Here is a 13,467-nt window from a genome sequence, read left to right as displayed (position 1 = left end):
GTTATTTTTATTTTAGCACACAGGTCATTTTAAGCATAATCAAGTTTCAATACAATCTGTATCAATATGCCCCCACAATGTCCCCTCATAATTAATGGAAAACATGCCATTTCAAAAAACACAAATATTTCTAGTCACCTGACCTCTGAAATGCGAGAGAGAGCCTCATTTGAGTGGCTCGTAAACTACGCCCATGTTTAGACATCTGCAGCGTCTCGTCAGTGGCGTGTGTGCGTTTGTGTAAATGTATGCTTCAAACTATATTAGAACAGCTGAGTGTGCACCCTAAGGTCGCGCTAATGAAACTTTAAGGGAAGTGGGAATAGTGTGGTGTCCCGCTTGTAGATTAAACTGGGGTGGAATTGAAGGAATGATTTTAGAAATGTAATGTGTGTGTGTGGTATGCGAGAATGTCACCGTGTGAAAGGGTGAGAGCAGTGTGCAATTGCTCACACCCACATCTTAGAGGGAACATTGGCCGGAATACAGCATACTCCTTGTATGGTCTACAATCCAAAAGAAACAGTTCCTAGAAGGAGGAAATATGTATCTTATAAGTAAAGTGGATGAAGGGCGTGGTTGCTGGTCTTTTGTCTGTTTGTGTTTCATGCATGCTTGTGGGCAATGTAACCAGCCACAAGATTATGTATCATCAATCTTGGACTTTGGAAGATAAAGAACACATAAAATTCAACTTCTGAGTAACTGTTTATTCGGTAAACGTTTTGGAACAAAACTGAACACACAAGATGGTTAGCGTGGAAATGCGGCTTGAAGAAGCCAACAGTTCCACATCATCTGAAAAAAGCAGAGAGGTAATACTGAGACCACCAAACCAGACGCCATAAACACCTCGGCTGCGCCTAGAAATTATGTCCATAAAAGTTATGAACAGAATCGGTGACAATGGGCAGCCATGACGTAGTCCAACCCTCAGTGGAAATGAATCTGACTTACTGCAATGTGGATCGAACTCTGACACTGGTCGTACAGGGATCGAACTGTCCGTACTAGGGCGTCTGCACCACGACAGGCACCGACCACCTTATGGCCACAGGTCTGGTCAGCCGAAATGAGGGCATGGAACATGGTCCACTCCGACTCAATGTCCCCCAGGACGTGGGCGAAATTCTGCCAAAGGTGTGAAATGAATTTTTTTCTGTCAGGGGATTCTGCCAGACGTTCCCAGCAAACCCTCACAATACGTTTGGGTCTGCCAGGTTGTACAGGCATCTTCCCCCACCATCGGAGCCAACACACCACCAAGTAGTAATCAGTTGACAGCTCCGCCCCTCTCTTCACCTGAGTGTCCAAAACAATCGCCCGCAAATCCGATGGTACAACCACAAGTCGATCATTGAACTGTGGTCTAGGGTGTCCTGGTGCCAAGTGCACATATGGACACCCTCATGTTTGAACCTGGTGTTCCTTATGGACAATCTGTGACGAGCACAAAAGTCGATTAACAGAACACAGCTCGGGCTCTGATCAGGGTACCTCCCAATCACGCCCGTCCAGGTCTCCCTGTCATTGCCAACGTGAGCATTGAAGTCAAACAGCAAAATGACGGTGTCCCCAGAAGGAGCACTCCTTCCAAGGACTCCAAAAAGGGTGGGTACTCTGAACTGCTGTTTGGTGCATAAGCACAAACAACATCCGCCCACCCGATGTGAAGGAGGACACACGTTGTCCTTTCAGGCTGGGCCTAGCCAGGCGCCATATGGGTGCGGGCTCGACCACCAGACGCTGGCCTTTGAGCTCCACCTCCAGGCCTGGCTCCGGAGGGAGGCCCCGGGCAAGGGAAAAATCCATCCATTTTTTCTTATTCGTCATAAGGGCTCTCTGAGCCGTCCTTGGTCTGGTCCCTCACCTAGGACCTGTTTGTCATGGGTGACCCTGCCAGGGGCAGAAAGCCCCAGACAATTTAGCTCCTAGCTCATTTGGACATTCAAACCCCTCCAACACGATACGGGTTTCCAATTTTATGCTATATACTGTATGTAGTTGCCTGTCAACGGATGAATGAGTTTAAAAATAATAAGTAGAATCCCGCCTATCATACGTTGTGAATTTTCTCACTTGATTGACATATAGGGCACACATTTGGCCTGTTGCATGCGTCACCGCGCATGCGCATGCAACTGGAAAAACTAGTAGTTTGCATTTTGTTTTGTCTACTCTAAACGTAATTACAAAGTATAAGAATGGTTAGGGGCACAAGTAAGCGAAGTATTTCCATTCAAAGTGAGACGAAGATTTTCGTTTTGCAGTGGGTTCCGGGGCAGGGCATCATCACTTGCTGTAGAGCAAGCGGACCAGGGGGAAGTGGGTGTTTTATCGTGCGATATGAGTTCATGCAGTTATGCAAGGTACAAGGATATATATTGTACCTATAAAGAATTCAAATTATATTTTTAAATAAATAAAGTAATACAATAATCAGTGATGGGCACTTAACCCTATTTTGCCAGTCCGTCTTTTGTCCTCCATCCACGACCTGGGCACCCTTGCTTCATCGTCCCTCCATCCTTATTCCTCCGTCCCTGTACGTCCTCATCATTTTAAAGCCCTTCCGTTCTTAAATTTCACCAGTCTGTCCACTCCGCCAAAAAAAAAAAAAAAAAAAAAAAAAAAAGGTGTCCATGCATGACGCCGTGGGTGAGAGGCTCACGACAGAGGTTTCAGAATCTACCGTATTTTCCGGACTATAAATCGCTCCGGAGTACAAGTCGCACCAGCCATAAAATGCATAATAAAGGGGAAAAAAACATATATAAGTCACACTGGAGTATAAGTCGCTTTTTTGGAGGAAATTGTGCGTTTAGTACACATCATTTCCACCGAGCTACGATGGTAACATTTAGCTAACATTCACACATGTAGCATACAAGAAAGTTACTGTAAGATAACTTTAAACTCACCAAAACGGTTGTAGATCGATTAAATAAGTCTTTTATTTATCCCCGACCATGTAGAATGTTTGCAAGTCTCCAAAAGTATTTATGTATTCGGTCTCCTCTGTGCTCAGCTTCTTATGTGTGTGGCTGCATGATGCAATACCCCAGCCAGAGGCAGGCAACTGCCTGTTTGTGGTTCATTCTTGTTCAACCATCGTCAAGTAACTTAGACAATTGTGAGTAATGAGCATGCAACATTTATATAGGAGCTGAATTGTGGATGATTGTACTGTGTTGTTGACTGAACATACTAATCGCTATCGCTAATGCTAATCGCGATCGCTAATCGTTAGCATGTCTGCCTGTTTGTGGTACATTCTTGTTCAACCATCGTCTGAAACTAACTTAGACAATTGTGTGTAATGACATTTATATATGAGCTGAATTGTGGATGATTGTAGGCTGTTGACTGAACATTCTAATCGCTATCGCTAATGCTAATCGTGATCGCTAATCGTTAGCATAGGCTCATATTGTTCATGTCTATGAAAATACATGTGCATGTAATGCATAGATTGATAGTATTTTCTGTTTCTTGTGCAGATTCATAATATAAACAGGCAACTTCGCTGCACACCTAGAGTCTGTGGCGTTTGTTTGTGAATGTTTAGCTGTTTGGATAAGCTGGCTTCCTCGACTAGCAAGGTCTTAACAGTCAAATTCTTTTTATCATACCATTTTAATTACTTATTTAGCAAAACAGACTAGACTTTAGACTTTAGCCATTTAAATTATTCATGCATTTTAATAGCTTTTAGGATGTATCTCATGTTTCTTTATGTGGGGTTACAATAACATGTGAAATGATCTAGAAGTAATTGTCATGGCTTGTTAGTGCTGACTTATATTTATGATGTTTTGCCTCCCTCTGCAGGCATTTTAGCGCTAAAACTGTAGCGCTTCAGCACTAAGGTGCCTGCAGAGGGAGACAACACATCAAAAATACAAGTCAGCACTAACAAGCCATGACAGTAATAATGTGTTAATAATTTCACACATAAGTCGCTCCAGAGTATAAGTCGCACCCCCAGCCAAACTATAGGAAAAAATCCGCGACTTATAGTCCGGAAAATACGGTATGTTGAAATGAACTTTTGGCCACCTCGCGTTGGCGCTGAAAATGTACGTAGTACGTCACGCATGCTCATGAATAATCAGTAGGGATGTAGCGATTAATTGAAAAATCAAGTTGCTTAAATTCATCTAGAAAGGGATATCTTGAAACGTTTTTTCATTCCAGATGCATAGCACATTTTGAATGTGTATATCAAATTATGCTTTTGCGCCAAACATCAGTGTGTGTTGCGTTTGTGGATGGCTGCAGTACCACACTAGTGCACAGAGACAAGCATGGTAGCAATTTTTAAAAAATCGAATCGAATCGAAAATCGGGAACTGAAAATCGAATCGAATCGGGGCATGAGTGAATCGTTACATCCCTAATAATCATACGCAGCCGAATGAAATAAAACTAAACAAAAATACACACAGTCACACATATGGTGAAATTAAAAAAAAACAGTGTGGAACAACAATAGCCTTGTGGTCTGTCATGTCACCAAACTTACTAGCGATGTGTAAACTTGTTTTTGATGTCTGCTTGAAGCAAAGTGAAGTAACTCCCTCCCGCATACAAACACGGTGAACACAAACAAGACAAGCGGCACGTCGTGATAATTCACATTCGGTCTAAAGTAGTGTATTGGTGGATTACACATTCAAGACAGGCTAGGTGTGTTTCTGTCAGTCGTCAGTGAAATGTGCGCCCGTCGGTACTTGATCCGGTTAGGGACGATTAGAGGGACGGAGGGAAACTCATTTCCGTCCTTGCTGAGTCTGTCCTTTTTAAAAACGTCTAATTTTCCATCCTCTGTCCCCAAAATGGGCCAGGTCGTACGGACCGTTCCATTCCTGGGACGAAATGCCCATCTCTGACAACAATAATGCATTTGATTTATTTATATGATGCTTTTGATAAGAATAAGAAGGCCTTTATTGATCCCACAGTGGGGAAATTTTCAGTGTTACAGCAGCAAAAATATAGGTCACACAGGGACGGCGGCATAATGTAGCCATTAATGTATAACATTAATGGCAAACATTCAGGATCAAAGAGGGTCACTGATAGTGTAGTGGTACACACGCCTGAGTTGTGTGCGGGCAGCGTGGGATCGATTCCCGCTCAGTGGCGGTGTCTATGTGTGCCCTGTGACTGGCTGGTGACCAGTTTGGGGTGTAGTCTGCCTTCGCCCGTTGACGGATGGGATAGGCTCCAGCACCTCCCCGCGACCCTGTATAGGATAAGCGGTTTGGAAGATGACACATTCAGGATTAAATTTATGTAAATATACGCAGTAACTATGTGTATATACACATGTATATACACACCAACATACATCTACATAAAAAGTATGAGGAACACTCATTTTAGCTTGTACTTAGTACAGAGGAAAAATACTCTAAGTAAGTGACAGTGCTGCAGTGCTGCAGTGAAATGTAAGGAACAGCATTGGATTAAAATAAAACTAGACTAACAGTAGTGGGGAATGTTGGGTATTGCACGATATAAGCTCAGGTGCAGGACTGCACAATAACACTAATGTCTGCCAGTTTGTAGAGACTACACAATGTTCTTGTTAAAGAGTCTGACAGCAGCAGGCAAGAAGGAGCGGCGGAATCTCTCCTTTGCACAGCGAGGGTGTAACAGTCTGTCACTGAAGGCGCTGTGGAGTGCTGTTAGGGTGCCCTGGAGGGGTGGGCCGGGTTGTCCAGCATTGATGACAGCTTGGCCATCATCCTCCTGTCCCCCACGAGTCCACAGAATCCAGGGCGCAGCCCTCCTGACCAGTTTGTCCAGCCGCTTCTTGTCCCGGGCTGAGACGCCGCCTGCCCAGGTGACCACTCCCTGGAAAATGACCGATGCAACCACAGATTCATAAATGTTCCTGAGGAGTGTCCCCTGAACCCCAAAAGACCTCAGTCCCCTGAGTAGGGTCTGCTCTGCCTCTTCCTATAGAGGGCGCCTGTGTTGTCGCTCCAGTCGCTTCCTCAGTTATTGTTCAGATGAACGCCCAGGTACTTGTAAATTGAGACTCTCTCAACATCTGTTCACTGGTGCAGGTGCAGTGTAATGGCGACTACCGAAATCCACCACCATTTCTTTGGATTTCCCCGCATTGATCAGGAGGCGGTTCTGCTGGCACCAGTCCACAAAACCCTGAGTAAGTTCTCTGTACTCCCAATCATCTCCGCCTGTGATGAGGCCGACAATCACAGAGTCGTCAGAGAACTTCTGCAGGTGACAGGTAGGGGTACTGTAGTTGAAGTCCGAGGTGTAGAGGGTGAACAGGAAGGGAGCCAAGACAGTTACCTGCGGGGCTCCCGTGCTACAGAGGAGCACGTCAGACACACAGTCGTGTGTTCTCATATACTGTGGCCGGTTTGTGAGGTAGTCCTGGATCCATGTGGTGAGGTGTTGGGCCACCCCTGACCCCTCCAGCTTGTCTCCCAATAGGGTGGGCTGGATGGTGTTGAAAGCACTGGAGAAATCAAAGAACATGATCGTCACAGTGCTCCCCGCCTTCTCCAAGTGGGAGAGTGAAGTGTGGAGGAGGTAGATGATGGCATCATCCACACTGATGCCAGGCTGGTATACGAACTGGAGTGGGTCCATTGAGGAGCTCACCAGGGGGCACAGGTGGACAAGGACCAGTCCCTCCAGAGTCTTCATCAGGTGAGACGTCAGCGCCAGCTGTTGAGCTCCTTCGGGTGGGGGGTCTTTGGCACCGGCACCAGGCAGGATGTTTTCCACAGCTGGGGGACTTTGCCCAGCTTTAGGCTCAGGCTGAACATGCTGGACAATTCCACACAGCTGGTCTGCGCAGGATTTTAGGAGCCGGGGGCTGATGCCATCTGGACCAGCTACCTTCCTCGCCTTCATCTTCTTCAGCTGGTTCTTCACCTGAGATGTTGTGAAGGCCAAGGCTGGGCAGGAGGGAGTGGTGGCTGTCTGGTATTGCTAGGAGCTGGAGACTGTGGAGAAAAGAGGGGAGGGGGTGACACACCCAGCAGGAGGAGTAGGTGGAGGCTGCAGCAGGAGAGACTGAGTGGGGGCAGGCATCTGATCGAACCTATTGAAAAAGAGGTTCAGCTCATTTGCCCAATGCATGTCCCCCCCAGTCCGGGTCTTGGAATGCCCGTGGCCTGAGATGGTCTTCATGCCCCTCCAGACTCCCCTGGCATTATCCTGCAGCAGCTGCGCCTCCATCCTCTTCCTGTAGGACCTTTTCCGCTCTCTGATCCTCCTCCTCAGCTGGCGCTGCACAGTCTTCCGCTCCTCTTTGTTGCCTGATGCAAAAGCCCTCCTCTTCTCCTTCAGGAGAGCTTTTATGTCTGGTGTGATCCAGGGTTTGTTGTTGGAGGAACACCTTACTGTCCTGGTGGGTATGGTGTTCTCCATGCAGAAATTTATATAGTCAGTAACAGTGTCCGTTAGACTACTAATGTCTTCCCCGTGAGCATCGCTGAATACTTCCCACACAGTTCTGTGGAAAGAAGTAGTCTTTTAAGGCCTCCTCGGCCTCTCCAGACCATCTCTTAACCGTGCGGGTCACAGCTGTCTGCCTGCGGACCAGAGGTTTGTACACAGACTGGAGAGCCACCAGGTTGTGATCAGCTTTGCCCAGCGGGGGGAGGGGCAGTGATGTGTATGCCTCCTTGGTGTTGGCATAGAAAAGGTCCAGTGTTTTATTGTCTCTGGTGTGGCAGGTGACATACTGTGTGAATGAAGGCAGAGAGGAGGAAGGGGAGGCATGATTGAAGTCACCAGAGATGAGTATCAGGGCATTTGGGTGCTGTGTTTGTAGCCTGCTCACTGCTGCAGTCAAGACATCACAGGCTGTGTCGCTGCTGGCAGATGGTGGGACGTAGACGGTCACCGCGATCATATGACTAAACTCTCGCGGGATGTAGAATGGCCTCATGCCAACAGCTAGCAGCTCAATATCCCTGCTGCAAAGCTGCTCCTTAATCGTGATGTGCCCAGGATTACACCATCTATCGTTCACAAACACAGCCAGCCCTCCTCCTTTCTCCTTACCACTCTCCAGCGTCCTGTCCGCGCGTATGATTTGGAAGCCGTCCAAATCTACGACCGCGTTCGGCGTTAGCGCTGTTAGCCACGACTCCGTGAATAGCATCAGGCTAGCCTCCCGGAAGTCCCTCTCATGCCGGGTAAGCGCCGCTAGCTCGTCCATCTTGTTGGGGAGAGATCTAACATTCCCCATGATAACGGATGGGATGACGGGATGGTATCGTCTCCTCCTTTCCCGGCGTTTAACCCCCGCACGAGATCCCCGTCTCTTCCTCCTCAGCTCACGGGGGATATTGGGTCTCGCCCCAGGAGCCGGCGCAGGGTTAGCATGGAGTGCTAACAGCTGATTCCGGCTGTAAACAATGGGGGCGCGGCTCCGAGCCAAGTCGCCGGACACGATCGCGCAAAAAATAGCCACCAGCAGCAGCAAGAAGACCGCAGTTTGGGTGTCCATTACTACGCAAGTTTACGACTATCAACTATGTGAAAAAGGTATGAGGTAGAGTAATAGTAAGGTACAAAAACACACGAAAAGGCTCACCGGTGAGCAGGAGCTGCTGTAGCGGGCTGCCACTCGCGCGGCGCTGGAACCGGAAATCGCGGATGAACATTGGACACTCAAAAGTGCTCACAATGGAAACATTATTCATGCACTCGCACATTCACACTCTGGTGGTGGTAACCATATGTATGTAGCCAAAGCTGCCCAGAGGCAAGCTGATGAAAATAGGTAGATCAAATGGACTTTTAGGAGTAGTTCCCATGCTGCAAAAGTGTGGGCACCCCTGGGTTAGGGGATAAGGGTGGACATTAGGACACAGCGCTGGGCTGCTAATGCCACCTTACTCGCTGTAGGGAGAAGTGAAACCACCGGCGGGCATCTTACGTTGCCACTCGTTAAGGTCGCTGAACTTAAATACATTGATTTTTCTCTACAGCAAAAATGCCACAGTGTGTCTTGTACAGTTAAGCCTGGGAGAAGCTCTAAATGCAAATTTCATCGGTAAGAATGAAATTATAATTTTTTTCTTATATTATATCCCCTCTGAGGGCTACTCAAAGATTCGTCTGCATCACGCTGTCCATCCATGAAGAAAACATGGCAGTGAAATGTAAACCTAACTTCAGTCAGTCACGGTTCACAATACTGAGATCATATACTGTACTCTGAATGGTCAAACCAGCCTGTAAACTTCACTTGCTGTGAAAACCTGATGACTCCTGGCATTTAAAAATGTTCTGATAACAGTGTTTTCAGCAAAAAAACAAACATGTTATCAGTCACCAAGGCAACAAAAGATGGCTCCCCTCTGTCTTCAGTCACGAGAGCGGACTGGCAGTCCAGGTTATTATATATGTTCGAGAGCCAGACTCTCCTGGGAGGAAGACGACTGAAGCAGAATGAAGCAGCTAATTCATAGTATCCCGTGACCAATCTTGGGTTTCACCTTCGATGTGAACATAGAATAATAGGAACTGACATGGGTGAGAGAACGTCGGGGTGAGAGTTATTCAACGGTAGGTCATTTAAAGAGAAATTATGTTGACAATGGGAGCTGCGGAGAGAAGTTACAATTTTATTGTCCGAAGAGAAGATAATTGAGAGCCGGTGGGAGTGATAGAAAAGAATCAATCGAACCGTGGATCATTTTCATGATGGATTTTGTTGAGAAAGCCTTGCCACAGTTCTGTTTCATACTAATCATTCAGGTAAATAGCCGTTAAAATATTAAGATGACAGCAAGAAGCCCAGAAACTGTACCACCTACTGTGCACATATACTTACAGACTGAAGCTACTGTGTCTATGAGTTTATCTAATGTGGGTTAAAGATGCTAAAGCTGTTTTTTTAAGCTTAGCCATGATTCGTCGTTATCTGAGCCCTGAGCAACATCGATGTCATCTTCAATCGACAGAAGTGACAAAATGGCAGCCCCCTGAGATGGTTAAGGGACACTGTTTGTTCACAGGTATTTGAGACAATTTAATTTCATTAGTTCAGTGTGGGGCGACACGGTGGTCGACTGGTTAGCACGTCCGCCTCACAGTTCCGAGGTTGTGGGTTTGATCCCGGCTCCAGCCTCCCTGTGTGGAGTTTGCATGTTCCCCGTGCCTGCGTGGGTTTTCTCCGGGTGCTCCGGTTTCCTCCCACATTCCAAAAACATGCATGGTAGGTTAATTGGACACTCTAAATTGCCCCTAGGTGTGATTGTGAGTGTGCATGTTTGTTTGTCTCTGTGTGCCCTGCGATTGGCTGGCAACCAGTTCAGGGTGTCCCATACCTACTGCCCGTTGACAGCTGGGATAGGCTCCAGCACTCCCGCGACCCTTGTGAAGATAAGCGGTATAGATAATGGATGGATGGATAGTTCAGTGTGACCATATACCGCGCGTCCTTTGTCAAGGCGGTTGATGGCAACTGTGGCCGTAATGTGGTCAGTGGCCGTTGTGATGGCAGTCCCTGAATGCATTAGTTCTACTTGGCCAGACGGTACCTATCGGCTGCCTCCAGAATGCCACAAGCCAAAAAGGCCTGATAGGACGCCATCTTTAGCGTGACAGCATCCAAAATATTGAGGAGATCCTTTTGATATTTTCAGTGGTTAAAGTGGGCATGAGTAGAGAGGTCTACATGTATTTTGGTGATGATTGGCGCACTTTTCGGACATTAGGCGACGTTGAACACGTTTTTTACACCAGCACAGTCAGTGGGGACAGTACACTGTGGGAGCCTCGATGGCCGCAGTGGCACAGGGCCGTTATACCGAGATGCACGCGAGAGGAGGCATCCAATAGCTGAACCAGAGGAGCCACACAGATGTTAAAGGCAGAACTGCAATCGAAGCCAGAAAGAAGCCATTGCTCCAGAGGGGGACCGCCATTCAACCTGGTAAGCCATTTCATTCCAAACTCCTCCACAAGCACTGCATCTTTCAAGTTAGAATCATTGAAATGATTGCTGTTAATTACACTCCTCTTGCTTGGTCCAACCCATTTAATTTTAGTTTGCTTAAAGTGGAAGTCAACCCAAACATATTTTTTCAAGAATATGCTCTATGCAAGACCACCAGTTGAAACAAGGCATTCTGATCAATATGGCGTTTGTGGAATAAGAGTTAATCCACCCGTTTTTAGCCATTTCTGGGGGAGGCCATTTCGTCACTTCTGTCGACTGAAAATTACATCACAACTGCTCAGGGCTCAAGTAACGGCCAATCACTGCTCAGCTTCAGAAAACAGGCTGTCATGGATGGAAAAACGGGTGGATTAACTCTTATTCCACAAATGCCATAATTATCAGAATGCCTTGTTTCAACTGGTGGGCTTGCATAGAACATATTCTTGAAAAAATATGTTTGGGTTGACTTCCGATTGAATTCTTTAAGTTTCATCCTTTACATTTTTCACCAAAAAATAATACCAAAGAAAACGAGGAAATAATAGCTATCTATCATTATAATCACTAAAAGTCCAAAATCTGCAAAAAAAACCCACACACACCCACATACACATACATCAGAATACAAACCTAAAAACATGACAATCTTTTTGGGTGGAAATCTTTACTCCAGCCATCATTTTTAAATCCAGAACTATGAAATAAGTGCGAATGTTCACCCAATTGGAGGGTCCCTTTAAAAACATGTTAATTGTCATACTTGTAGTTTGTAGTGGTGTGAAACCATAGTGCATCCTACTGAGAGCTGTTCCTTATATCTTTGACTAACTTGTGCATATTTTCTTTTGTAATCGAAAGTTATGAAAATAACCAAAAACAAAACCAGTATTACTATTCCCATAAACAAAATGTATGTCAACAAACAAACAATAACTAAGATAATTAAACAACACGTTTGTAAAAAAAATATGAACAGCCTCATTTTTACCCATTTTCATCTTATTTCATGTAACTCACTGTGCTGAAGCGGGCCACTAGGTCGGGCGTGACTGGGTATCGTAGCTTGGTCTTGCGATATAGTGGCTTCTTCTTAAAGTAGTTTACCATCTCCACTAGGCTCTCAAACTCAGTTGTTGTGCCAAGCAGATAAACACTGCCTTCCTTCTGGATCCGGCAATGTTTCACCTTGCCGTCACCTCTGAGGGACAGAATTGCATTTCAGTACAAAATAGACTTATTTAGGCAAATTAACGATGAGCATGCTGCTCAACCTGAACGTAATAGCAAAAGAGTCTGGGTCTCCCTCCCTCTGTCGTATGAGGAAAGCTCCATCTCTGGGGATTTTCAGCAAATAATCTTCAGCCTCACCTCTGCTCAGGTTTGTGTAAAACCACCTAAAGTGAAATACAAAAACAATTTTGATCAAATTGTTAACCCAAAAAGAACATTAAATTTAAGTAATTATACACTTATCGGTTAATTTTATTCACATCATATTATAATCTAATAATCAAGACCCAACCCAAAGGAATACCTTTAAGAACTTTCAGTTTTCATTTTACACATGTAAACTATTCCAACTTTTTGACTTACCAAATGTAACACTACAGGAAGCAACATTTGACATCCGTGCAGGGATACAATAAGGTTGAGAAACTGCCCATGAATGAGTGTGGAATGGACAGTTTTGTATCTGTACAATGGATAGGAAAAGTCTACATGCCCGTGTTCAAATGCAATGTTTTTGCAATACAGAAAAGTTCGACCAAGATAGGTGTGCACACCCTCTAACTGGCTATTAGGGATGTCACAATATCAGCAGTATCATGATATTAAAATTGCCAAACTACATCGTTGTCGTTGGGTCACGATAATAATAGCAGCAAGTCTGTTTAAAAGCCCAAGTTGTTTTCCATTTGAGCAGTTCAAGCACCCTCTGGTGATTAGTTTATTAGTGTGGTTTAATTTGATGCATTTCTTTTGCCACTTATAATGGATAGATCGGTGTTTAAGACCCATGCTAATCAGTAGATAAAGGGAACATAACACATTTGAGTTCCGCCACAAATTGACCCACAAATACACAAATTCACAATGTGTATGTGAATATTAGGTGCCACAATATTAGGTGTTCAGTCAGTGTAGGTCATCTATTTCTTTGTGAATGCTGTTATGTAAAAAAAAACAGAATATTGTGATGATTTTTCTTAAATATCTCTTTTTTTTACAATATCGTGAGCTTTTATACAGTATCGTGAGCTTTCAATATATCGCCAATCTCCCACAATATCGTGATAATTATCGTTTCGCGAGGTTGATATCGTGATATTATTGTTTCGTGACATTTAGATATCATGACATCCCTATTGGCTATATGGCTTGCTATTTTCAGAGTTAACTAATCACATTCATGTTAAATCAATCACCCAAATCAATTTCTCATGATCTAGCAGGCTTTCCTTGTCTTTTTTTGCTTCTTAGCAGAAGGCTGAAGATTTTGTGCTTTGTACACTTGGAAC

General features: G+C 45.1%; 1 protein-coding gene across 5 annotated transcripts in view; it reads right to left on the bottom strand.

Moving 5' to 3' along the window:
* Positions 1-13,467, bottom strand: part of plcg2 (phospholipase C, gamma 2) — a 106,045-nt gene that overhangs the window by 20,201 nt on the left and 72,377 nt on the right. For all 5 annotated transcript variants that reach the window (XM_086029070.1, XM_086029068.1, XM_086029069.1 and 2 more), the window contains 2 exons: positions 12,220-12,342; positions 11,966-12,146 (listed from right to left, as the gene is read on the bottom strand). In XM_086029070.1, coding sequence (XP_085885196.1) covers positions 11,966-12,146; positions 12,220-12,342 — 304 coding nt within the window. The remainder of the gene's footprint in view (positions 1-11,965; positions 12,147-12,219; positions 12,343-13,467) is intronic.

This window comes from Filicampus tigris, chromosome 4 (genome assembly GCF_054856515.1).
Source record: "Filicampus tigris isolate MCC_2025a chromosome 4, RoL_Ftig_1.0, whole genome shotgun sequence".
NCBI classification, from domain to species: domain Eukaryota; kingdom Metazoa; phylum Chordata; class Actinopteri; order Syngnathiformes; family Syngnathidae; genus Filicampus; species Filicampus tigris.
Note: the sequence above shows the minus strand (reverse complement) of the source record. Positions and strands in the feature narration are given on the sequence as shown.